We start from the raw sequence: 27,676 nt of genomic DNA, 5'->3' as shown, positions 1-27,676 counted from the left end.
CTCAATGGACTGTGAGATCATGACCTGAGCTGAAGTCCGATGCTTAACTGACTGAGCCACCCAGGCGCCCCTATGAATCTTATTCTTTGAAACAGCTTTTCAATTACACCAAACTTCAAATTTCACAGTTTCTGCCATGGTCAGTGTCTACAGTTTGAAACAGTCACAGGATCTGAAATATTAGGAAATTTTAAACATTGCCATAATGCTTTTAACTTTAGTAGTCTGCATGTATGATATTAATGATGCTTCTGAGTATCATTATACTTCGTTTTTATGCCAAGTATAAACGTTCTTCTCCCTATTTCAGACCCTCAGGAGACAGAACAAATTGTTGAGTAGAGTAATAGTTTGCTACTGTCCCTTCTGGGTACTTCCTGACCTCCAGGATTTGATTCTTTCTAGTAGCTGTTACATTTATCCCCCTTTACCTCTTTACAGTGCACATCTCCCTTGATTTACAATGGGGTTACGTCCTGATCACCCCTCATAAGCTGAAAATACCATAAGTCGAAAGCGCATTTAATATACCTAGCCTACCAAACATAGCCTAGCCTACCTTGAACATGCTCAGAACACTTTAGTTAGCCTACAGTTGGGCACAAATCCTCTGACGCAAAGCCTATTTTATGATCAGGTGTTGAATATCTCCTGTAATTCGTTGAATACTATACTGAAAGTGAAGACAGAATGGCTGTATGGGTACAGGATGGTTGTTTCGGGTGTGGGTTGTTTACCTGTGGGGTCACGTGGCTGACTGGGAGCTACAGGTACCCGTGACTGCCCAGCAGCGTGAGGCTGTGGTATTGCGTAACACTAGCCCGCGGGTGGGGGGGTGGAATCAAAATTTAAAATACAGTTTCTACTGCATGTATATTGCTTTTGCACCATTGTAAAGTCAAAGTCGTAAATTGGACCGTCGTGAGTGGGGGACCATCTGTATTCCCTTCTCACAAAGAAGCAGCCTCATTTTTCCCCCTCTAATTTAGCATTCTGTGTGTCTCCTAAATTATATTAAGTCTGAAATTCTGTGAAGTTATTCTCTCAACATTTATTGAAGACCTGTCTACTGGACACTGTGCCAAAGAAAAAGATGGATAAAATGCTATACCTTAGCCCGAGGGTATGGTCCAATGAGGGAGAGACACACAGGATTCTAGAGTGACAGGCTCTGTGACAGAGATGTACGGCCCAGCTCTGTGGGAGGCTTGAGTTGGGTATTGAAGTTCGAGGTTTTGGTGTTGTCTCCCCCCCCCACCCCCGCAAGATGGTGAAAATCTGTTTTTCTTCCTAGTAAAAGGAATGGGAAGAACGGTGCCCTTTTATTTGGTTCTGTGAAGTTTCTACCAGCTGTAAATAGTCTGATTGTATGTCTCCTATAAGTGGGAAGCCCTGGAAGAAACTGGCTGTATACCTTAGTAGACTGCTATGGACTTCATTTCCTGGCCAGACTTCACGCTTTGTATGCACACTGCGTTCTAATTGGATATCTAAAAAAAAGTTGATAATGGCCAAACTGAAGTAGTCCGGGCTCCCCCCCTACCTCCCACCCACAGACACTCTGCTGTTGTCTTTGTTTTTTGATCTAGAAGCAGTTCATTTGAGGCCAGCTAAAGTGGCAAATCCTAGATCTGATGGTGGGTTTGAAGGCGGAGCTTTTTGTCGGTGAGGGCCTGTGGGGGGGAGAATGACACAGACCATCCTAGATGAAAGGGGTCAGCTTTGAACAAACTTTCCAGGAAAAGCCAGGAAATTATTTAAACACCAGCTGGGGGAAAGGTTGTGTCTATTTAATAATTGAAGTGCTCATTTTATGCATCTTGGTCAAGAGTTCTAAAATGAGGAAAGAATGGGTGTCTGGGTGGCTCAGTTGTTGGGCTCAGGTCATGATCTGGCAGTTCACGAGTTCGAGCCCTGTGTTGGGCTCTGTGCTGACAGCTCAGAGCCTGGATGGAGCCTGCTTCGGATTCTGTCTCCCTTTCTCTCTGCCCCTCCCCTGCTCATGCTCGCTCTCTCTCTCTCTCTCTCTCTCTCTCTCAGAAATAAACATTAAAAAAATTTTTTTTAAAGAAATAAGATGAGGAAAGAAAATACCAATTATTAGCTCTGATTTAGCTTTCAGGATCCCATTTCTGAAAGATCTATCAAAGAACTGTTTTGGGGAGCACAGAAGGTGAGGGGTCTATCCCACCCAACACAATGCTGTTCCTTGGGTAATGCATTATGAGTTTACTGTTCAAGGATTTATCTAATCCTTATTTGACCTGATCATGTCGTCAGCTTCTTAAGGTAATGAGTTTGGAAAATTGCAATTTAAGCTGTACTTGCCTTCATTTATTCTCAAACCAGGTATCTTAGACATGTATCAGACCAGGTCTTTTAGACATGTATCTCCTGTGCTGGTATTCTGAATGCACTGTGGAGTCCACACCTTTCATAATTCTATACATTTCCAGCAGGTCCTCCCATGACCTGATTACATTGTCTGACCTTTCACACACAGAAAAGTTGTTTGTTTTTTTTTTCCCCTTTTATTGTCCTCTGTTCTTTTTCGAGGTGCATTGGCCTTCTCTTGAGATGGGACAACTGGGACTTTATGTGTCAGAGAATCATAACAGTTTTTCGATTGGTTATTGGTAGAGTTTAAAAAACAATTTCTGATACCCTTCATGATCATGGTCAAAACTTTGTAGCTCTGTTGCTGCACCATAATTAGAGTCCCGTTTTAATAGAAAAGTCTGAAAATTCTTAAGATCCCTTTCCTAAGTAGTGTCTCTCATCTTTTAAGAATATGGGTAATTTTTTGAAACATTTTTTTTTTTTTTTTAAGTCTGTTTATTTTGAGAGAGAGTGAGAGCACAGTGGGCTCGCACATGCACACGAGCAGGAAGGGGCAGAGAGAGAGAGAGAGGGAGAGAGAGAGAGAATCCTAAGCCGTACTTTATTTCATGGAAGTGTTTAAAGTCCTACATGGCACAGGCATCCTCTATGAATCAAAGTGATTGATAGAATAAAATTACTAATGCAGGTTCCACCCAGTAACCTATAATCCCTTAGACGAGTGATTCTCAATCGGCCAGTACATTAGAATCACCTAGGGGAGATTAACAAAATACCTATGCCAGGGCCCCACCCTGACCAACTGAGTCAGACCCTCTGAAGGGGTGGGGCCCAGGCATCCACATTTTCTCAATGAGAAGCCAGGGTCAGTAACCATTGAGTTGGAGTTCACATGGGGAAATCACCAGCTGCTAGAACTTCTAAATTGGGTTAGCTCTTTAGCTTGCTTAATGCTGGAAAAGAATTACCATTAGTTCAAAGAAACGTGTATCCAACTTTGCATTTCTAAGATGGCACCTGAGTCAAATTATTCCCTAACCTGTTTCCTTGCATCATTCTGAGAACTGAGGCATGGATGAGCTACTGATGGGAACTTTCAGTTCCTCATTGTAGAACCCTTTTCCTCATCTGACTTTGGTATTGGTGATTGTCTTTGAGAGCAGTAATATCCTTTGTCTTTAGCAGGAAATGAAACTTGGGTCTGATTATTTATGCATACCCTCATACCTTATTTATTCTTTTTCTTAAAGACACAAGTGAAACTGCCTATAAACGTTAGTAGATGTGTGACACCCAGGCTTCTCTAGCCAGGGCTGAGGGAGCGCCAGGCTCTCTGGGCTCTTGGAATGAATGACTCATGCTCTCTGCAGGCATACAGTAGTTAATCAGTTGTTTTCTGTATACCAGGAAGAGGAGGGCATGTGAAAATAGAAGCCATGTGCTGCCAAAGGGGCCTGAAATAAGAGTGGAAATGTTGACCTAATGGGTCAAACAATTGAGCTATGACAAAATACCCAAATATCTTTGGGTGTATGTTACTTGAGTTATTCCACTACATTAAATTTGGTGTTATTTCAAAAGTGCTATACTTTTGCAATTTGTAAGCAACTCTACTAGCTAACTTTGAAATTCCTAAATTTTAGAACCTATTTGCAAATTTCAAATGTTTCTCTTTCAAATTTGTATGACACATTGGACCATCCCTTTCGAAGGAGCGATTAGAAAGCAGCCTGTTGCAGCACATCAGTTACATGGCTGTTCTTTGTGGAAGGATGGTAGAGGCCCATTGGTCGTGTTCTCTGCCATACCATTGCCTTCTGCCTCCAGAGTAGCCGTTCATATTGGTGATAGGATGTCCATTACCGAGTGTAGTTGCTACATATGCTTAGATTGATGTCATCTACATGTGTCCTCTGTACAAGCAGACTTCTGCTAATGCCAACTTTTATTTCCTTAGTGAAGAGTGACAGGTTAAACACACACACATTTTGAAGTGAACTGTGTGCAAGGTACTCTACCAGGCAGCAGAGTCCCAGCAGTTGGTTTTTTTTTTAACGTTTATTTATTTTTGAGACAGAGAGAGACAGAGCATGAACAGGGGAGGGTCAGAGAGAGGGAGACACAGAATCCGAAACAGGCTCCAGGCTCTGAGCTGTCAGCACAGAGCCCGATGCGGGGCTCGAACTCACGGACCGCGAGATCGTGACCTGAGCCGAAGTCGGCCGCTCAACCAACTGAGCCACCCAGGCGCCCCGAGTCCCAGCAGTTTTAAAGACATACTGAGCTCCCCTCTTGTGCCAGGTACATTGCCTCTTTAGGCCTTCCTCTGTTTTGTCTCATCTGTACGTTGGCAAGGGAAGCCATTTTAAGTTAGCTTAAAGTTTCCTCGAATTTTCAGGCGAGTCTCCATTGTGAGAAATCACACCTGCATTATTATATTTATTGAAAAATAAATGCTTTTAGTGTTTAGAGTGCCTATTGCAAAATGCTGGTCTTTTGGGGACTTCCTTTAAAAACAGTATAAACAGGGGTGCCTGGGCAGCTTAGTCGGTTAAGCATTCAACTCTTGATTTTGGCTCAGGTCGTGAAATTGAGCTCCTGAGCTGAGCATGGAGCCTGCTTGGGATTCTGTCTCTCTCCTTCTCTCTCTGCCCCTCCCCGCCTCCTCTCAAAACTAACTAACTAAATATGGTAAAAACAAATGTTAGTCTTTTTAAATGTCACTGAAGATAATAGTGAAATAACATTGAAGATAAAGTTGGTAGGAGAAATCCGTCTTCCACTTCAATCTTTCATGCTTGCTTTTACTTATTTATTCATTTGGTTCAATAACTATTAAATGAGTGCCTGCTACCAGTGGCAAATAGGCATAGAATTAATAAACTGGTAAGTTGAAACTTAACAATTGGCCCTTCAATTGGTTAGTTGAAATGGTACATTTTCACCTGAGTGGCTCAGTCGGTTAAGCGTCTGACTTCTGCTCAGGTCATGATCTCACAGTTTGTAGGTTCGAGTCCCACGTTGAGCACTGTGCTGACAGCTTGGAGCCTGGAGCCTACTTTGGAGTCTGTGCCTCTCTTGCTCTCTGCCCCTCCCCCACTCATACTCTTTCTCAAAAATGAATAAAATTTAAAAAATAACCTATACATTTATTATAATAAGTTATTTAATTATATAATATATAATATACAATTATTATATAGATTATTATAATTATTATTAGGAGTTATTTCTACCTTTTTATGTTTCCCATTATGTACATGTGGTTTTGTTTTGTTTTTTCTTTTTCCTCCCACTTTTTCCTATCTTCCATTGGATAGCTTGAATTTTTGTCAGGTGTCTTTCTGTTGCTGATGAAAAGTTATACAATACATTCTATTTATATTTTTCTGTGGTTTTTTATGACTTAGGACCCAGTACTTATTTTCACATACGTAAGGAAAGTGTACCAATATTCATGTCTTTTTCCCAAGCATGTTTTTACCCCCTTTTTTAGGTTTTTACCTCTTGTAGATTCTCCCTCTGTCCTGTGTAGAGGATTTAGGGAAGGGAGGAGGTTGGCCCTGGTGCTCAATTTGCCATTTGGACCCAAACTGGGTTGCTGGGACTGAGGCTGGACACCCAGTTGTGAGCTGCGTGTTTCATGTTCTGAGGAAACAGGATTCTGGGGGCATATCTAGGCATTGCTGTATTCTCATAAAACGTTCATTACTCTGAGAAGGCTTTTGGGAATTCTGGTCCTACCATAAGATTTAATAGGTAAAAACTTTGAAGTTTTTTTTGGTTTTTTTTTTTTTCCTTTTTGCCTTTCCTCTTTAAAAAAAACAAACAGGGGCACCTGGGTGGCTCAGTCGGTTGAGCGTCCGACTTCGGCTCAGGTCATGATCTCGCTGTCCGTGAGTTTGAGCCCCGCGTCGGGCTCTGTGCTGACAGCTCAGAGCCTGGAGCCTGCTTTGGATTCTGTGTCTCCCTCTCTCTCTGACCCTCCCCCATTCATGCTCTGTCTCTCATTGTCTCAAAAATCAATAAACATTAAAAAACATTAAAAAAAATATTTAAAAAAAAAAAAAAAAAAAAAAAAAAAAACAAACAACAAACCATATGTAGACCTTGAAATAATCTATGGAACTATTTGAGTGGTAGGAACCTGGAATTTTAAACACTTACATTTCCCAACTCGAGCTAAAAGTTATTGAATGTTCATGTGCCAGACGTTGTGTTGGACGCTTTCTCATGATTCTCTCTCATTTGATCCTTATTAAATACCCTACAAGTTGGATGGGATTTCCATTGACAGCAGAGGAGTTATTGCTGAGAGGGGTTCAGAGACAGCTGTAGAGCTGAGACTCTTCCTCTGGGGCACGGAGCACAGGCGTTACCCTCATTGTGCCCGCATCTCTGGACTCTGTCTCATCTCCTGGTTCCGGTGTCTGCCCAGGCTGCTCTTGTGCACCTGGCCCTGTCCTGTCACCCGGATCTCTGGCTGTAGGCCCGTCCTCTCATGTCCATCCTCTCCACGCTGGTCCTAACATTCAATCTCCAATGCAAATCTGCCCCATCTGGATGGAATGACCCCTGCGTTTACTCTCTGTTGTCCACCCCCAACTTACAGCTCTCTGCCCCACAGTACCAAACTATCTAGAGTCCTCACCACATTCAGTAAATATTTGCATGCTTGTTATGTGTGAAGCAGCCTGTCAGATGTACCGCTGATGAGAGCGTTTTTAATGATCTAGATGGGGGAGGTCTTGGCCTGGACAAGGATCATGGCAGTGGGGTTGGAGAGAAGTGAAACATTCATCAGATATTGAGGAGTAAATCCATAGGACTTCGGGTGGAAGAAAAACATTTTGGATGACTCCCAGGTTCTGACTTGTGCAGCTGGAATGATGTTGGTGAGCTGAAAGGCCTGTTCCAATGTAAAATGAGGGTATTACACTCAAGAACGTCTTGTAGGGAACCTTACGGTGTTAGAGGTACATTAAAAAAGAGCCCTACACTAAGTGGGAAGTGGTATTCTGATTTTGACAAGTCTGTGTTGTATTTGGTACAGTCAGCTCTGATATCTTTATCTGAAATAGACCAAGTGACTTTAACTTTGCCACTTTAAGTAGTGAATCACTGTGTGATTCAGTGTAAGTTACCTGACCTCAACTTGCCTCTCCATTCCACACTGTATCTTCCTTCATTTGTCCATTCAGCATTTTGGAACCTGCTGTGTACCGTGTATTGGGGACATAAAGCTAGATGAGACTAGGTCTCCATGAGCTTTGTGTTCAGTCAGGGAGACAGGGAAGTCAGTAATCAGATGCATTAGACCAAAATAAGGTGCCATGATAGAAATAAGCACAGGGTTCAGGAGGCCACAAAAGAGTGCCTAATCAGTTCTCCTGGGTGGGTGGAGTGGGCATTGTGTCAGGGAACACCAGTGACTCTTGTTCTAAGTCTGGAATGAAAAGCAGGCAGAAGTGGGTGTGGAGCAGCATTCCAGACCCAGCCTGCACACGCTTCTGGGTGGTTGCGGGAAGGCCAGGGTGCTGGGGGGTGGGGGTGGGGGGGCAAGAGGAGGGTGGACACCAGCCAGACCAGCCCCTGCAGCCCTTTCTGAGGAATTTGGACTTTGTCCCTAAGGCTGGAGGAGTGGAAGGGATACGTTCGGATTATTGATGTTCATATTTATGCTTTTCTAATGCCTGCTGTAATTTCTTTCATAATATTAATGTTAGACAAACCAGATTTTAGGGCAAAGGGCAACATTTAAAATAAAGGCAGGTGGGTGCCTGGGTGGCTCAGTCAGTTGAGTGTCCGACTTCAGCTCAGGTCATGATTTCATGGTTCGTGAGTTTGAGCCCTCCATCAGGCTCTCTGCTGTCAGTGCAGAGCTCACTTCAGATCCTCTGTCTCCCCCTACTCTGCCTTCCCCTGCTTGTGTGTGCACGCACTCACTCTCTCAAAAATAATAAACATTTAAAATAAAGGCCGTTATTACATCCTGATAAACAGCAGTTCACCAGGGAAGGTGTAATAATCCTGAATGTGTATCTGCCTGACAACACAGTCTCAAAATGTGAAAAAAAAAAACTAAGGGAAAAATGGAAAAATATACACAAAGTATAAGGTTATAAAAATAAGCCCTCTCTCAAAAACTTTTTGGTGAAACAATCAAAAATATTAGTACATACAGGAGTTGGGCAACATAATCAACAAAGTTGATATAATGAATCTTCACCCTAAGGTTAAATAGTATGCTCAAATGTTTGAGATCCATAATAAGGAACACTTTTTAAATTATGACCTAGTGAGCACATACTTATATGTATGTACCAGAAACAAAAGTTTCATGAAATGTTTCTCTTTACCTGGTGCAATTTCCCTATTTTCTGTTCTGTTCAGTTTCATTGATGTTAATGTTGATCTCATTATACAAAATTGATTTCATGACCCACTAATGGATTGACACCTTTTTTTCTTGAAAACACTGAGTTTCATGCACACATAAAACATTTAAAAATTGACTTTCTGGATTCCCTTCGCCAAGCCAAGCCTCTGGTGCCCCTCCCCATCTCCCTCCGAACTTCCCTCCCCCCTGCTAAAGCGAAGATGACTTTGACTCCTGCTTTTACTGAGTCAAGGCCATCTGATCAATTCGTTTACTGCTTCTCCATTGCTATATTTAGCTTTTCACCTTCTCCCAGACTTAGAGAAAGGTAGTGACCTTCCTTTCCAAGGGCAACTTTTTCACCTGTACTTTTGATTTCATCATCTTCTGTTTTCTTTTCCTCCTTGACTATCTCCTCTGGTTCTTATTTCTCCTTGATTATTACATTAGGAACTCAGTGGTGGTGTTTTTTTTTTCATTTTATTTTTTTATTTTTAAAAATTTACATACAAGTTAATTAGCATATCGTGCAACAGTGGTTTCAGGAGTAGATTCCTTAGTGCCCCTTCCCCATTTAGCCCATCCCCCCTCCCACCACCCCTCCAGTAACCCTCAGTTTGTTCTCCATATTTGAGTCTCTTCTGTTTTGTCCCCCTCCCTGTTTTTATATTATTTTTGTTTCCCTTCCCTTATGTTCATCTGTTTTGTCTCTTAAAGTCCTCATAGGAGTGAAGTCATATGATTTTTTGTCTTTCTCTGACTAATTTCACGTAGCAGAATACCCTCCAGTTCCATCTACATAGTTGCAAATGGCAAGATTTCATTCTTTTTGATTGCTGAGTAATACCTCATTGTATATATATACCACATCTTCTTTATCCATTCATCCATCGATGGACATTTGGGTTCTTTCCATACTTTGGCTATTGTTGATAGTGCTGCTATAAACTTGGGGTGCACGTGTCCCTTTGAAACAGCACGCCTGTATCCCGTGGATAAATGCCTAGTAGTGCAACTGCTGGGTCATAGGGTAGTTCTATTTTTAGTTTTTTGAGGAACCTCCATGCTGTTTTCCAGAGTGGCTGCACCAGCTTGCATTCCCAAGGAACTCAGTCTTAACGGGTTTAACTGGCTCTCTCTGGATCTCAAAGATTATCTGTGACTATTTTCAGTCATTAGAGCACAAAATTTGGTCATCCTTATAGTTTTTCTAGTTTTTTTTTTTTTTTTTCAAGTTAAAATTTTCTTGAATGGCTAATGTGTTCTTGTGGTTCAAAATGCCAAAGATGGAAAAGAGCATTGAATTAGGAGGTTCTCACCGACCTTTCTTTCAGCTGTTGTATACCCTGTCCTTTCTGCCCTGCCCCCTCTCCTTCTTCTCCCACTCAGAAGAGCTGTTTCAATGTCTTTTTTTACTTATCATTTTCCCATCCTTCCCTGGCTTTCTTCGAGGTGTTTTCTGTTAACCTCCTGTGCCGTCCTCACTTACTGTCCACCCCACCCTCAAGCTATGTAGCTCCAGGTCCTGTCCGGCTAAGACCCTTGCAACAATCATCTAGTTGTTCCTTTCCCTACTCTCAGTCTCCGCCTCCTGTCAATACTGTCAGCTAATCCCTGGCTGCAGTCTTGTTTTATTTATGCCATTATCTGCCTGCCCTGGTCTCCAGGAAGCACACACTCATTAGTTTTTTATTCACATCTCGCCACAATTGGCCTCACTTTACTTTTTCCAGTCTTATCAATCCACATCTTCACCACGCCATTGGTCTTCTGTTCTAGACAGCTTGTTCCTTTATTTTTATATCTACCTACGTAGCCTGGTACAGTGCCTGGTCCCTGGCAGGTACTTGATAAGCATTTCTCCAGTGAAGGGACACATTCCAGAACAAACTTTGCACTTTCCTCTGCGTTATTTATTTATTTATTTATTTATTTTTGCTGCTTTACTTATGCTTCAAGTTCCGCTTCTTCTATGTAACTGTTCCTGACTGCTTTACCTCTAACTTTGTTTCCTCTTTCTTATTGCTATAGCTCATTTGGTCCCAAAGGATAGAGTCACAAAATTGTGGTCTGTTCATTTGAGGTCAAGGTGAAGGGTTATGGGTGATTGGAGCTCTTTGCTTAGAGGGGCATCTGTGTTGGCAGATGTTGAGACTTGGACTGCCTGATAGAGATTCTGGCACACTCTTTGAAAAGAAATCAGGGTATTTTTAGTCTACACACCAGCGTGAATTCCAGCAGAGTTAAGCTTTTAAAAATTAACAAAGATAAAATTAATAAATATTTAATACTGGGTAAAGAACAGCTTTTTAGGTGTAAAGATAATGAAAAAAGGTTGTGTATAAAAATTAAGAACTGAGGGGCGCCTGGGTGGCTCAGTCGGTTAAGCGTCCGACTTCAGCTCAGGTCACGATCTCGCGGTCCGTGAGTTCGAGCCCCGCGTCGGGCTCTGGGCTGATGGCTCAGAGCCTGGAGCCTGCTTCCGATTCTGTGTCTCCCTCTCTCTCTGCCCCTCCCCCGTTCATGCTCTGTCTCTCTCTGTCTCAAAAATAAATAAAACGTTAAAAAAAAAAAATTAAAAAAAAATTAAGAACTGAAAACATTTGTAAATATGTCAGAGTTGATGTCTTTAATATAAAAGGGACTCAAATCAATAAGGAATATAAAAAAAAGTGTTAGAAAATATGAATAGCAAAATCATAGAAGAAACATAAGCCAGTTTTATAATTAGAAGTTTAATTTTATCAGCAGTGAAAAGAAAATAAACATCATTTAGGCAATGGATGCCAGCAAATGAGAACAATTTAAAAAAGAAATTCTGAATGGCCACAAGCGTGTTTTAAAACAAGCATTTTTATATGTTTCTGGCAGAAATCTTAAGTTGGTATATAACCTTTGTAGAAAGCAATTTGGTAATATTTGAATATTTGAATTGAATATTTAAATTTTTTTTGTTTTCACCTACGAATTTCATTCCTAGGAATCTGCTCTAAAGCTGTTAATTAGGGAGGCAATACAATATTTGCATAATGTTCATCATTTATTACAGTATATTTTAATAATAGGGACAAACTAGAAATCACTTAAATGCCCAAGAGTGAGGAAGTGCTTCCTGTGGTGGAAAATTACGTAGCTGTGACGTTATAGTTTTGAAGAGTTTTTTTTTTTTTTCTTAAGTTTATCTATTTTGAGAGTGAGAGAGAGAAAGCACCAAATGGGGGAGGGGCAGAGAGAGAGGGAGAGACAGAATCCCAAGCAGGCTCTGCACTGTCAGCATAGTGCCCAACATGGGGCTCGATCTCACAAACTGTGAGATCATGACCTGAGCTGAAATCAAGAGTCAGACATTTAACCCACTGAGCCACCCAGGTGCCCTGAAGAGTGTTTTAAAGACATGAGACAATACTCATGTTATAAGAAAAACAATTTGCATATACTGCTATATTTGCAGTCTTGTGATTTGGTATGCACACAAACTATGACCCTAAACATAGCAAAATAAGTTATCTGGCTGGTGGAATGGGAGTGATAAAGTACTTTTTCCCAATTTTGTACAGTATGACTTTTATAGTAAGAATGCATATTACTTAAAATGTAAATATCTTCTTATTGGTTAGTTCCATGTATAGGTTCTGTAGCAGGATGGTTAAGAGCACAGACCATGAGTCATGCAGGTCTGGTTTGAATTGTATTTCTGCCCAAAGAGGAGTCAACTTCATATGCCTCCCACTGAGTAGATCATTAACAACAAAGACATTTAAGATACAGTAGTCAAAACTCAAAATGAATTTGGAGACTATGAACTATTGAGTCTGTAATTACCCTGTGAGTTATAGATTGATTATAAATTTCACTAAAATAAAATTTAAATGGTAATAATTAAAATGTAATTTAAATTTCCTGCTAAGACAAATATTGTTTTCATTCTTGGTAATATTTTCCAGCTATTGAGTTACCATTAGAGCTACATTTATCTCCGTGTATTTAACAGACTTTTGCAACCTGGGTTTCTCTCACAAGAGAATTAAGCCCTGACGTTCTCACGCATCCACTGTGTGTAATGAATTAGCTTCTTGTCTGGTCGTGGAGAATAATATCAGTTATGTGCCATTCTTGGGAGAATTGAGAAAAGTCACCAAAGCATTCTGTTCTGTTCTGTTCTAAGGACCCCTGATTGGGATGCCTGGCACATGGTAGACGCTCAGGAAATGGCAGTGGCTCTTACTGCCTTTGCCAGAGAAGTCACATAAAAGAGCACTGGCTTTCTGGATTTCTTTGCTTGGTGTGAGCTTCGTTGGGAAAACATATTTTCCAGAGTGTGATCCAGCAAGTCGACATCTCTGTGGCTGTTTCTCAGGCCTTGTCTTTGAATCTGGGACTAGCTATGGGCCATAGGATGGTTAGAGAACTCCTCTAACTTGCCCTCTTGCAGTGTACCAGCCTCTTTCCTCCACTGCAGGGCGCCAAAGTACTGCCTCCCATCAGAGTAGAATTTCAGCTTGTCATTTCTCTCCCCATCACGTCCTGATGTCAGAAACCTTACTCAGACCTCGGATTTAATGCTTTTTCACAAATTGCTTTACAGTTCTGGATGTTCATAACTGCCCTTTGGGGATGTTGATCATTTAGAATAGGCTGCTATTGTTTTAGTATGTTTTCTGATGAATATTTTCTCATGATTGCTTCTTATTTTATTTTAGCTACTGATCTACTTCTTGCCTGGAATCCCATTTGTTTGGGATTGGTAGAAGGTGTTATTGGGAAAATTCAGCTTCATTCAGGTATGTTTCTATCAAGTCCTTAAATTTGTCAAATTTAACGTGGCATCCTATGATATTTTCTTCTTTGAGGATGAATGTGGATTCTGTTATGGCTTTGATTCCTTTGCCTTAATTTTAGGTCTGCCCAAAGTAGATAAAGTTCCATGTAAGTTTCATGAAATAAAAATAAAGCTTGAGGGAGGAGGAGGGATAATTTTACAACCCTTTCTTCCTCTTAAAGAAAAAAAAAAATTCAATACCTACTATGTGTCAGGAATTATGCTAGTTGGTAGAACGCAATAGTGAGAAAAAACTGACCTGTTTTCACCCTTGTTGTGGAGCTTACAGTTTGGGAAGACAGATATCGGTCAGTAATCACTGAACTAAATATGAAATTGTCTGGTAATTGTGGTAGGTGCTCTGACAAAACTACACAAACTGCACTGATTTCAAGGGAGAGGGTGGTAGGACTAAGACTGCACAGATAGGCACGTGGCAGGCCATGACTGGCCTACTTTGGTCAGCTGTCCATCCCGGATGCAGTCAACTCTGGCTAAGGAAGGGCATGGTTCTCTTAGCATGCAGTGTGGCCCTTTCTAGGGCAAACTGATGAAAGGTCTAGGTTATTCACCAGGCCCTTGCTTCAAAGACAGACACTTGTATCTGGGGTTCAGAGGGAATTTTGTTGATGAGAAAAGAGATGTTTTATAGGCAGGTTCCAAAAAGTCCTGAAAAGGACTAACTGAAATATTTTAAGTACTATATTTAAATATCTGTTTTTCCTTTGGCATCAGTTTTAATGAGTTAAAAACTATAGGCAGCTTTACCATAATTACTGTGTAATTGGGAGCCTAGCTACCTCTGTAGTATGCCCTTTTTTACTCTTCTAAAATAAAATTGTTGTGGGGCACCTGGTTGGCTCAGTGGGTAGAGTGTATGACTCTTGATCTCAGGGTTGTGGGTTCAAGCCCTACATTGGATGTAGAGATTACTTAAAAATAGAATCTTTAAAAAATAAAATAAAATTGTTATGCATTTGGGAGCTAGGTTGCTTTCTCTGTGTTGTAAAGCACCTATTACTGGAGACCATCTAATTTTCCTTTGTTAGATTCTTTGGTTGTTTTTTAAAATTTGTTTTTATCGGGACACCTGGCTGGCTCAGTTGGTAGAGGATGTGACTTGGAGTCATGAGTTTGAGCCCCACGTTGGGTGTAGAGGTCACTTAAAACAATAAAATAAAGTCTTAAATGAATTTTTTATTATGAAATGTATCATAGATACAAAAAGCTATTTATTATAGACGTACAGTATAGGTTGTAAAACATACATATATCTGCCACCCAAATTAAGAAATGAAACATGACCAAGGTCTTTGGATCCCTCACTGTGCCTTTCTCCAAGTGTATCCTGCTTCCTTCCCTTCAAGAGCACCTATTATTTTATTTTTAAGTGGGCTCTACACCCAGCGTGGAGCTGAGATCAAGCCCTGAGCTGAGGTTAAGAGTTGGACGCTTAACCTACTGAGCCACCCAGGTGCTCATAGAGCACCTACTATTTTTAATTATGTGTTTATTATTCCCTTGATTTTCATTACTGCTTTTATTACATATGTATCCCTAAGTAGTAAGTTGCTAAGGTTTGTATTTGGGGAGTTTACTATTAAGCTGTTTGTGGTTTTTTCTACTTCTTTTTTTCCCCGACTTAATTTGATGTTTTTGAGATTTATCCATGTTGATATATGAAGCTTTAGTTTTTTATTTTCACTATTGTATGAATATATCATAAGTTTGTCCTTTTTCCTGTCATTGGATAATTGTTTAGGGGGTTATTTTTGCTGTTAGAAATAGTACCACGGGGCACCTGGGTGGCTCAGTCAGTTAAGTGTCCAACTTCGGCCCAGGTCATGATCTCATGGTTCGTGAGTTTGAGCCCCGCATCAAGCTCTGTGCTGACAGGTCAGAGCCTGGAGCCTGTTTTGGATTCTGTATCTCCCTCTCTTTCTGCCCCTCCCCCATTCTCTCTCTCTCTCTCTCTCTCTCTCTCTCTCTCTCTCCCCCTCTCTCTCTCAAAAATAAATAAACATTAAAAAAAAAAAAGCATTGTTGGATATTCTGTCTTTGGTAGTTTTATAATTCTGTGGTACAAGGAGAAAAGCATTTAGACATTGTATAACCATGCTAAGTATTTTAGTAACATTCTCCTACCTGTCCACATTTACATAAATATATTTTTAATTCATTTATATGCTGACAGGATAATTTCATAGCTGAGTGTTCTGAGCTAAAACTCATTTTCTATTGTTTAAATGAAGCTTATGAAACTTTTGAGTTATTTTTCTTCAGTTTCAGTCACATCCTACAGCAGTGAATAAATCGCTGAAATCAGGAGATCTGGATCCAAGCTTTATTTCTTAGCTTTGAGAAATAGAGGGGGTTACTTAACATCTGTTTTGTTTACCTATTGCTAAGACCCTGGGATTTAATGCCTTAAAACAACAACATAAAATATCACATGATACTATGGATTGACCAAGCAGCTCTTCTGCCCTTTCTCTTCTGTCATCTGGTGTCATTCATGTGACCATGTCCACCCAGGATTTTGCCTGCGGTATCTGTTTTCATTCCAGGGGCATCTCTGCCCGTGTAAATCCTCTCTTACACACAAGGCCTCCCTTAGGTCCTCTCTCTCTCTCGGATACCTGGACATTTTTCCAAGGTGGTGGCTGAGTGCCAAGAAGACAAGTGTCAGTATGAGAAGGTTTATCGAGCTTGCTAATATCCCATTGGCCAAAGTAAGTCCCATAGCCAAGTCCAGAGCCAACATTGGAGGAGACTTTACAAAGCTTGTATCCCAGGACGCTGATTCACTGTGGCCACCATGCCCATGAACCTCTGCTTTGTAAGCTGTAAAACAAGATTAAAAATAACTGCCCTCCTTTCTACTCCCCGCCCCCCCCCCCCCCCCAGTATTGTGAGTCTAAATGAGCTAATATACCTGGAGGTACTTAATAAATTATCACTATTTTATTAAGCCTCTTTTGGTTGCAAAAATAAACCTATCAGCATACAGAAAACGAAGTTTTATTAGAAACTCCAGGGACCAAAACCAAGAAGTGGATGTTTTACAGGATCTGAGACTACATTTTGGGGCAGGTGGTCTCTGAGCACCGCTTTCCTATGTATCTCCTTTATTTTTCTCTTCTTTTGGCTTTCTGTTTCTGTGTATGTAGGACAAAATTTCTGCTCATAAATGATACCCTCAGCCCTCAAGCCCAACAACAGCTCCTGTTCCCTACAACCCCCGGAGATTGCCTATAGCCATCAGGGATTGAGTAGGGAGTCTAGTTCAGACCCCTAGAAAGAGATTCCTATTGGTGCTGTCTGGGCCATGGGCCTCCCCTGGTTCTCAAAGTTCAACTACGCTCCAGAGGTTTACTTCTTTGATCAGAGTAAGAGGCCTTGGACTGGGCAGACGATGCAAAGTTGTCTCATACAAGCAATGAACAGATAGACATTGTTGGTCGATGAGTTCGTGATGCAGTGAAAGTGTGGGCATTTTGGAGGTGGTGAACATGGGCATCTCCTGTGGTCAGCCTCTGTTTATATGCTCTTTCCCTCCTTGCACCGCTTGCCTTTGGACTCAGAACAAGTGTTCTCCAGGATTTTGGAAAAGGGGGAGGTGGAGAAAGAAAATGTAAGAAAGGCAGGGAAAGTAATCTCTGTACTTTTTTTCCCTCCCTCTCGTCACATCCCTTTTGAGGTTTGGCTCTTAAGAGGGGGGAGTGGGGAGGAAGCAAAGGAACATCTTTTCTGGGCCCCCTGCTGCTCTTCCTTCCCTCACCCACCACCCACAAGAGCTAACTGCAGCCACACCCCAGTGTGTCACTCCCCCCCCCCCCCCCCCCCCAGTTCCCCACCCTTCTTCCCTCCCTGCCTTCTTCCCTCCCTGCATTCTCTGCCCTGTGATGCCTCATCCCCAGGCCTCCTTGAGGCCCGCTAAAGCTCTTGCTCTGGCCACACCATCAGCTCGGCCGGTTGGAGGTTCGTTCGCTGGATGTACCGGATCTAATGTAATGATTTGAGATGCATGTTCCCCTGGGAGCATCTTCCCTTCTGGGGGTAGAGGATGGGGCCGGGGGGGATAACATGTCTGTACTTAAACTCTTTTTCACTCCTGTTTCCCTCCTACTTATTCTCTGCATTTCAATGCACGAATTTTTGTTCTTGTCTAGTGTGATGGGAACATAAGTTTATTTGAACAGATGTCATTGACAGTCTTAACAGCGGCGTGGGTGAGCCATGCCACTGTTCCTGACTGTCACTGAACTCTGAGCTCTGTGGAATGTCAGCAGGTGTGACTTAGGAACAGTATTAGTTTGTGAGGGCTGCCATAGCAAAGTCCCATAGACTGGGGGGCTTAAAGAACAGAAATGTATTTTCTCCCGATTCTGGAGGCCAGAAGTCCCGAGGTCAAGGTGTTGGCGAGTGGTTTCTTCTGAGGTCTTTGTCCTTGGCTTGTAGATGGCTGTCTTCTCCCTGTGTCTTCACATTGTCTTCACACTGGCCTTTCTCTGTGTGTATCTGTGTCCAAATTTCCTCTTACAAGGGCACCAATCACACTGGATTAGGACCCACCTTAATGACCTCATTTTAACGTAATTACCTCTTTAAGACCCTGTCTCTGAAATAGGGTCACAATATGAGGAAGGCCTCTTTCCCACACGTTTGCGAGCAGGTCCACGTTCAAGCGAGGGTGTAATGTAGGCTCTCTCTGACAACTTGAATGTGTCTGACTTTGGTTTGATCAGTGGGGTTTACCAATTTGAGGAGGAGAAAATAGGGACATGTAACATGGTAAATAGGTGAGAGAAAAGCACCATGAAATATCAACACTTTTTTTTTTTTATCCATTGTAGGGTCTAGGGGGACATAAGAATGATACTCTTATCACACTTGTAATTACACATTAATTTTTTTGTGTTCCTTTTTTCTCATGGCCCTCTCTCACCCCATCTCCTAGGATAAGCTCCAGGAAGACAGGAGCTGTTTCTCTTGTGCTCATTGCTGTGTCCTCCCGTGCTGGCCTATAGCCGGGCTACTCATAAATATACAGCAAATACTACTGTAACGAATAATTATGGGGCACCTACTGCGTGTCATGGTCTGCACTCAGTGCTGCAGATCACAGGCTGAACAAAACTCGAAGCTTCTAGGAGTCTAGGATTGGATCCAGGAGCTAGACATTAATTACCCAGTCACACTGTGTGCTCATTAGACTTCAGCTTCTGGAGAAGAGTGTGGGATGTGGTGAAGCACGTGGCAGAGGGGCCTGACTGGTGGGTGCGGGTCCCGGATGGAAGGCAGCCCTGGGGACTCGATGTCCGAAGCAAGGCCTGAGAAATGAGCGAGGTAATCTGGAAAAGGCTAGGGTAAGGGCAGAGACCGAGAAGAGAGATAGATGGCTCTTGGCAGAGTCAGCAGCTGTGCAAAAAAGATGCATGATTGATCTTTCCACATGATTGATGTTTCCTGTTTTCTGTGCGATGCCGGGGAGATAGTCGTACCTTCGTGGAGATCTCCATGAAGAGGTTGCATGAGGCTGGAGGCTTTAAATGGATCACAAAAGCTCTTTAAATCAAAATCTATTTTGGAAAAAAAAAAAATCTATTTTGAAGATAAGATAAGCTCAGTTAGGGTAAGAAGTGTCTGAATATAGAAAGAAAAATATATATTCCATGAGATTTTCAGGAATAGCGTGAAAACTGTAAGGAATTTTGATTGAAGTGGCAATAGAGGCTCTTGGTTTAGTAATTAAGCGAATTACTACTCGTAGTATTGAACAGCCAGAGACACGGTTCACCGCAGTAGCTCTCGTTCATTCAGATTGTGCTGGCCATCTGCTCCTTCTCCACTGTTGACGTGGGGAAGATGTCTCCATCATTAAAATGGTAAAATGTATTATGCATGTGGTTTAAAAAGTGTGATTTTAGTCTGCCGCAGAGACTTGGCTAGGACACTGATGACATGAAATCTTCAACCTACTTTAAAGATGAATGAGTGGAGTGTCACTAGCCTTGCCTCAGTATTTTCCTGAAAAGCCATTGGAAAACCCCAGCTGTCAAGGACCCTGGAAGGAAGAAAGAGAAGTCTGGCAGAGCCTTGGGGTGCTCTCGGCCTCCACTGGAGGCCTGGTTCTTGGGGCACGCCTTTTAGATATTGCTTCTTATGTTTAAATACCCATGTGATTGTCGGCATCCATTTGCATTGTGAGAAAAGTAGATTGTTTTATTGTCTACTGACAACTCACATTTTTAAAAACGTGTGAAGATTGGGATAATGGTTTTACAACTCCATACATTTATTAAAATCATTGAGTTGTATACTTACAATGGGGGAATTTTATGGTATGTAAATTATATCTCAGTGAAGCCATTTTGGAAGGTAACTTGTGATGTACACTGTTATTCTTATTTTATCTTTTTTTTTTTTAATTTTTTTTTTTTTAACGTTTATTTATTTTTGAGACAGAGAGAGACAGAGCATGAACAGGGGAGGGGCAGAGAGAGAGGGAGACACAGAATCTGAAACAGGCTCCAGGCTCTGAGCTGTCAGCACAGAGCCCGACGCGGGGCTCGAACTCACGGACCGTGAGATCATGACCTGAGCCAAAGTCGGACGCTTAACCGACTGAGCCACCCAGGCGCCCCTTATTTTATCTTTTTAAAAATTTTTAATGTTTATTTTTGAGAGGGAGGGAGGGAGGGAAGGGGACTGAGCATGAGTGTCGGAGGGGCAGAGAGGAGGAGACGCAAAATCCGCAGCAGGCTCCAGGCTCTGAGCTGTCAGCACAGAGCCTGATGTGGGCCCTGAACTCACAAACCTCAAGATCGCGACCTGAGCCGAAGTCAGATTCTTAACCGACTGAGCCACCCAGGCGCCCCCTGATTTTATCTTAATTAAAAAAATAAATACCTCTTTTGAGGTAAGTTTTGATGATTTTTTTTTTCATGTACTTTTTCAAGTTGCTTTGAAGGAAGCATTCTAAGGAAGTATTATTTGTGACCTAATATTTCTACCAAAGTAGGAATGACTTAAAATGTAATTCAAACGTAGTCATCTTATATTCACGTTGTTATTCATGAGGGTCTCAGAATTATTATCTTGGGGGTAAAATTTTCAGTGGTGACTAGGTTCCTGGTTAACCCTTAAAAGATTCTTTAATTGTAGTTTAGGGGACCTATTCTGTGAATGGTTTTGGGTCTGGGAAGCAGGCAGCTACGTGGCAGGAGGTTCCTTTCTCTGGCATCTTCTCACTCTTTTCTGCTTTTCTCCTCTGCCTTTTACTCTCTCCCCAGGTGCGTGGGTGCTGAATGGCCCTTACTTCCTCTCTTTGCTCCCTTCAGTCTCTTCCATCACTTTACCCTTCAGAATTTTCCATCCCTTCCCTTGTCCCTGATCTGAGCTCCAGTCTCCTTGGTGCAGATGGTTCCACCACCCTGGCAGGACAAATTGGACACACAAATGTGACCCACAGTTTTGAGCTTTCCCAGTGGTTGTCAGATAAGCAAGCTTCTTGTTTCCGAGCGCATTTCTAATCAGATTTTCATATCTTCGGGCAGGGAGAATCTTTGGAGATGGACCAGCTTGCCTCTTACGCTATTCCACTACCATTCCATTTTCTTTCTTTTTTTAAGTTTATTTATTTCTTTTGACAGAGCAAGAGAGAGAGTGAAGTAGGGGCAGAGAGGGAGAGAGACAATCCCAAGTGGCTCCACACTGTCCACACAGAGCCTGATAGGGGGCTTAATCCCATGAGTCGTCACCTGAGCTGAAATCAAGGGTCCGATGTTTAATGACTGAGCCACCCAGGTTCCCCTTCCATTCCATTTTCTAGTTATAAGCCATTTGTTCTTTTTTTTTTCTTTTTTTTTTTTTTAAACATTTGTTTATTTTTTAAGAGAGCATGAATAGGGAAGGGGCAGAGAGAGAGTCACAGAATCTGAAGCTGGCTCCAGGCCCTGAGCTGTCAGTACAGAGCCCGACATGGGGCTTGAACTCACCAACCACTAGATCGTGACCCGAGCTGAAGTCTGACATTTAACCGACTGAGCCAGCCAGGTGCCCAGCCATTTGTTCTTAAACTCCAGTCTCTCTCAGTGATTCATATGGCAGTGATATTAAAATTTTTAGCTATGGCAGAAGGAAAGGATTGTTACGTTAAGAGTGACTGTGTGTATGGACCACCTATAAAGGTTCTTTCTATATCTATTTCCCCCTTTAATTCTTTTTGAACTTTTTATCTTATTGAACATTCTGAAGCGATGATAATCAAATTATTGTCAGGCCTAATTGTTTAAGAAAAGAGATTCTTGATAAATACAGTAAGTTGTCGTTTACGTAGATGTGGGCCAGTATCAGCCATCCAGAGCAGAAAATGAAAGTTACTGATTGAATTGAGTTGGTCATAAGTTTGTTATAGCCTGTGGGCTTGGGGTCCCCTCTTGGAGGGGCCAGTTGCCTCCAGCCTTGAGGCATGCGTGTGCCCCCTCTCAACCGGTAATTTATCTTCCTGTTGGTAAACCTGCATCATGAGTAGAAATCCCAGTTACACTTCATGTACTTGTTATACCTAATAGTTAGGAAAATATGTAATACGTTAAAGTTTTTAATAAACATAGAATACGTCTTTGCATTTTAAGGAAGGTAAGCTATAGTTATGTTGAAAATGTACTTTTATATATAAATTCATTTTGCCCAATGACACTTTATAAGTTTGACTTTTCTAGTTTTCTAAAACTATTACAGACACAAAAGATTTTATATTTTTATACAGTGTCAGAGATTATTTCATTTTATGGCAGGTCATTATCAGGGACCTAAATTCATCCTAAGCATCATAAGCTGACCTGAATATGTTTCTGATTCCACCATTTGGTATTTTTGAAATGGTGCCTATTAAAAGTGCCTCTTGCCCTAGATGCTCTCTTTGTGAGTCATTGTCAATTTTCTATAAACCCAGACTTGAGGGACCTTTACTAGTCAACAGAGCAGCCAGTCAGGAAACATTGAGGAACTACTATGTGTGGAAGATAAACAAATTAATAATTGGCTTTTGAGTTGGTAAGAGAATTAGAAGGCCAATGTCATGTACTCTTAGCTGCTAGGTACCTGACTGAAAGTAACAGTGCTGGTATAGTGGTAGTGTTACTTGCAATTCCACTTACTCGATGTACAGTGCTCCCTAAAATGTATTCAGGGATGTATAGTGATCTGTTTCTATTAAGGGGGAGGGGGAGCATTTCTGTTAATGTAGTTTAAAAAAAATAGAAATGGCTTTAAATATAAAACATACTAAATACACTATGGATTCATATCTTTAAAATTTTAAATTCATTTATAAATTTGCATAAAACCTACTTTATAGAGTCTTGCTCACATTCATATAAAAGTACTAACTGGCCAATTAATAGCTTATGCAGTGGGTATCAATGAAGTAGGTTTTATGCATACATCTGACTGAATTTGAATTCCTACCAAAGATTTGTATTTAAAAAAAACAAAACCAAAAACCAAAAACAGGATCCTTCAAATTGGAGCATAATTTATCCTGAGATAAGCCATTAAGATATCCCAATTATTAGATTCTCTTATAATGTATAGTGTGTTAATATATGATGGCTCATTTGAAGAGACTTCATACATTCAAAAAAATGAGATCAAGAGAAACTAGTCAGATTCTGTTTCTGACAGCAACAGACTAGCAGTATTTGAAGAGATAATAGCCAAAAATTTTCCAAAACCAATTATGAATACAAGTCACAGCTTTAAGAAGTACTTTGAACCACAAGGGGAAAAGTATAAAGAAAACCACACTTTGGCACCTCAAAATGAAACTGATGAAAACTGAAGACAAAGAAAACACCCTGAAAGCAGACAAAGGAAAAATACACATTAAATTTAAAGGCATGCAGTGAGCCTTGATAGAAACAATGGAAGCCAAAAGACGACAGAAGGATGTCTTCCAAGTGCCTGTCTAGAATTTTGTACCTTCAGAAGTTAAGGAAAATAAAGACATTTGAGACAAACGGAAACTGAGAGAATTTGTCACCAGCAGGATCTGCTAACAAGAAATACTAGAGTTCTTCAGGCAAAAGGTAAATGACTCTAGATGGAGCATGGAGATGTGGGAAGGGATCTCTATCCCTTCTATCTCTGTCTACGGGAGATGTAAATATGTTGGCAAATTTAAAGGAATTTGACTTTATATGGAGTTTAAAATAAGATAGAATTAAAATACACAACAGTAGAAATGATAAGGAATTGAAAGGAATTGGTCCTTTCCCCTGTCCAGGAACTAGTAAAACTAGTGTAAAAAAAAAAGAAAAGAAAAGAAAAAAGGCTTTTGTAGGTCAGGTTCATGTTTTCATCTCCTACAATATCATCACTAACAAAATAATAAAAGATTGTAAAATGTGAATAAAGGGGGAAATAGAACAGCAATAATTTTAAAAATCCCCCCAAAGGCAAGAAAAGTCCATAGAACAGAGAGGACAAAAAATAAGATGGTAGACTGATTTCTAAATATATCAATAATTACATATGAATGGATTTAAACTCCATTAAAGCCCAAAGCTTTCATACTGGAAGAACAGTCAAATCCATCTACAAGCTGCTCTCAAGGCAAGTACCTTAGGTATGTGTATACAGAATGGTTGAAAGTAAAAGGGTAGAAAAAATCGTGCAAATGCCAACCTCCTGAAAACTGATGTGCAGTATACTAATATCAAAGCACACTTTAAAAAAATTTTTTTTAATGTTTATTTTTGAGAGAGAGACAGAGTGCGAGCAGGAGTGGGGCAGAGAGAGAGGGAGACACAATTCGAAGCAGGCTCCAGGCTCTGAGCTGTCAGCACAGAGCCCGACGCGGGGCTCGAACCCACAAACTGTGAGATCATGACCTGAGCCAAAGTCGGACGCTTAACCGACTGAACCACCCAGGTGCCCCTTATATCAAAGCACACTTTAAGGCAAGAAGCATAGAATGATATACATTTCGATAATAACAAAAGATTTAAGTCACCAGAAAGGTATAACAATTTTAAATTGGTATGCACCTAAACATAACTTCAAAAGCTATAAAGAGCAGTGAGTCATTTAACTTAAGTTGGTTCAGACTGTCAATTTGAAATGACAGAGAATCGTGTACATATTCTTGATATCAGTTTGATACAGAAGAAAGAAAAGGTGAGCCAACTCTAATCTCCTTTCCTAATTCTCGTTTTCCTTCTTCACCAGTGTGTCTCCATCTTCCAATATATGTTGTGGGAATGCAGACCCCTCCCTGAGATACCATCTGTAGAAGCCCTTCAAGAACTTAAATATTTGTATTCGAATATTCTATGACAAATAACTTAGGAGTATATAATACCCATCTGTCTTTGGGTTAGTTTTTATTTGCATGTGGGTGTAGTCATGGACTCTGCTGTGCTGGGCCCTCCATTTACACAGGACTGTGTTAAGACAGCTTGTGCTCATTGCTTCGCATTTCCCACCTTCTCCTCTGAGAAGTGGACCCAGGAGAGGTGCAGGGTTGCTTTGTCCTCAGGAATATAGTCTACTCTTTGCGAGCAAGCTAAAGGAGGTAAATGTGTGAGAGTCAACAGCAGACTTCTCTTTTTATTTTTGCCTTTGGTCATAACGAATGGTTGGAGAGAGATACAGAGAAAGTAGAAAGTGTCCAAAAGAGCAGTGAAAACAGAACCTCCAAAACAAACTATGGTTGTATGCTACGAAAAAACAACTATGGTTGTATGCTAAGTAAGTAAGTAAATAAATAAATAAGCAAATAAAGTCTTAAAAATTCCTACCCTACTGAACCAGTTCAAATTAGAACCAGTCTTTGGAAAAGGTGAGCCAGAAGAAAAGGAAATAGGAAAAACAAATTCTTTTTCACACAAATATTTCATTCACTTCAATTGTCTGGCACATATGAATATGTACTGCATGTGCATTTCTTTCAGGAGTTCTTTTAGTTGAATCTCACTTAAGCCATTTACCAGATGAACCAACTCCCGCCACTGCCTCTCTGTAAAGCCTGTTGGTGGATATGCTGGATGCGCTGAAGGCTGAAAGCTGCTGGCTGGTAGGGGACTGTGCAGGAAGCTCGCTCTCTCCTGGTGGATCATGGATGGTGCTTGTTCCCAAACCTGTTTATATCTGTTAAACTCGTTATTGTAATTATGTGATTAAATGTTAAGCCCATCAACTCTAAGTGCGAAAGGAAGACTAATGGTTTCTAGGAAAGCTGAACTGAATACTCTGGAAAGACTTAGATAAAGCTGTGCTGCGCTATAAAGAAAAAGAATAAGGGGGGTCTGGGTGGCTCAGTTGGTTAAGCGTCCGACTTCAGCTCAGGTCATGATCTCATGTTCATGAGTTCGAGCCCCACGTTGGGCTCTGTGCTCACAGCTCGGAGCCTGGAGCCTGCTCTGGATTCTGTGTCCCCCTCTCTCTCTCTGCCCCTCTCCTTCTTGCACTCTGTCTCTCTCGCTCTCTCAAAAATAAACATTAAAAATTAAAAAAAAAAAGAAAGAAAAAGAATAAATAGCAACACTGAATACCCATCAGTAGCTCATTCTCAAAGAAAAATTCTAGGTAAATCAATATACATTTGAATGTTTCATATGAAAACTAAAATTAAGGGGCTCCTGGGTGGCTCAGTTGGTTGAGTGTCTGACTCTTAATTTTGGCTAGGTCATGATCTCGTGGTTTGTGGGATCGAGCCCCTCACTAGGCTCTGCACTGGCAGCGTGGAGCTTGCTTGGGATTCTCTCTCTCCCCCTTCCCCCTTGCATGCAGGTGTGTGCTCACACATGCGCTCTCTCAAAATAAACATTAAAAAAATAGTCTTTTTTTATATGTCATCTTTAAGCTTTCAAGTAAGATTAAAAGGACTAATGCTAGGGGTGCCTGGGTGGCTCAGTCGGTTGAGCATCTGACTTTGGCTCAGGTCATGATCATGAGTTCAAGCCCTGTGTCGAGCTCTGTGCTGACAGCTCAGAGCCTGGAGCCTGCTTCAGATTCTGTGTCTCCCTCTCTCTCTCTGCCCCTCCCCCCGCTCATGCTCTGTCTGTCTCTCTCAAAAATAAACATTCAAAAAAAAATTTTTTTTTTTAAATAAAAAATCAGTAAAAGGACTAGTGCCAAGCATAGTAACCAATTGTTCTCCTGAAGTGGGGTTTGGATTTGATATAAAGAATATCTGTGGAAGGGGGAATAATGATCAAAAGGAAGTTTAGTTTTATCTGTTAACATTTACATTTTTTTTTAATGTTTTGAAGGAGAGAGAGAGAGAGAGAGCAGGGGAGGGGCAGAGAGAGAAGGAGACAGAATCCAAAGCAGGCTCCGGGCTTTGTGCTTGAACTCAGGAACTGTGAGATCATGACCTGAGCCTAAGTCGGACACTTAACTGACTGAGCCACCCAGGCGCCCCAACATTTACATTTTTAAGCAAATGAATGTGTTTATATATTCTTCATAAAATTAACATTAACAAAAAAGGATTGCTGGCCACTCATCGTTGGATCACACGCTTATCATTATGTTGGTAGGATGGATACCATGTCGAGAAACATGTAGATGGAATACTTCCCAGAGGTGAGGTCATGAGTGTCTGTAAAAACATTTTCTGAAATTGGATAAAAAAAATTTTTTGATGAAAATCTTTATTCCACAATTGTTTTTACCCTTTTAAGTGAGTCAATTATTGTATAGAGCAAACAACTGAATCTTTTCCAGTACTATTGTTTTAGCTTGCCCTACTGGTCATCCTTTTCAAGATAATTATTTCCTAATCCATTTTCTTATCTTGCTGGGGAAGTCAGAGTTCCTTGTCTGTCTCTTCCTGGAGGAGCCAGGGTTACAAAACTGACTATTTCTCCCACTGTAATATGTTAAAAAAAGGTGAAAGAGTATCTTTACGCCGAAGTTACCTTTGACTTGGTTGCACTGCACGTCCACATCTCAATGTGGCAGCTTTCATTGAGCCACGCTTGTTTTTCCTGGTGGATGATGATATAAATTAATATCATTGGTGCTTTTAAAAATTTAATTGTAGAATTTTGCCTGATGCATACTGGGACTGCCAAACACTAGTGACTGGATGCTTCTACATTTTTCTTAAACTGTAAAACATATTT

The 27,676-nt window shown here is 41.1% G+C and overlaps 1 protein-coding gene across 5 annotated transcripts in view; it reads left to right on the top strand.

The window, feature by feature from the left end:
• The window catches only part of INPP5F (inositol polyphosphate-5-phosphatase F), an 89,561-nt gene that overhangs the window by 8,104 nt on the left and 53,781 nt on the right, over positions 1 to 27,676 (top strand). For all 5 annotated transcript variants that reach the window (XM_060641340.3, XM_078434884.2, XM_078434883.2 and 2 more), the window contains exon 2: positions 13,420 to 13,500. In XM_060641340.3, the coding sequence (XP_060497323.3) occupies positions 13,420 to 13,500 (81 nt within the window). The remainder of the gene's footprint in view (positions 1 to 13,419; positions 13,501 to 27,676) is intronic.

The sequence above is a fragment of the Panthera onca genome, chromosome D2 (genome assembly GCF_046562875.1).
Source record: "Panthera onca isolate mPanOnc1 chromosome D2, mPanOnc1 haplotype 2, whole genome shotgun sequence".
Taxonomy (NCBI): Eukaryota; Metazoa; Chordata; class Mammalia; order Carnivora; family Felidae; genus Panthera; species Panthera onca.
This window is presented reverse-complemented; position numbering and strand designations above follow the sequence as displayed.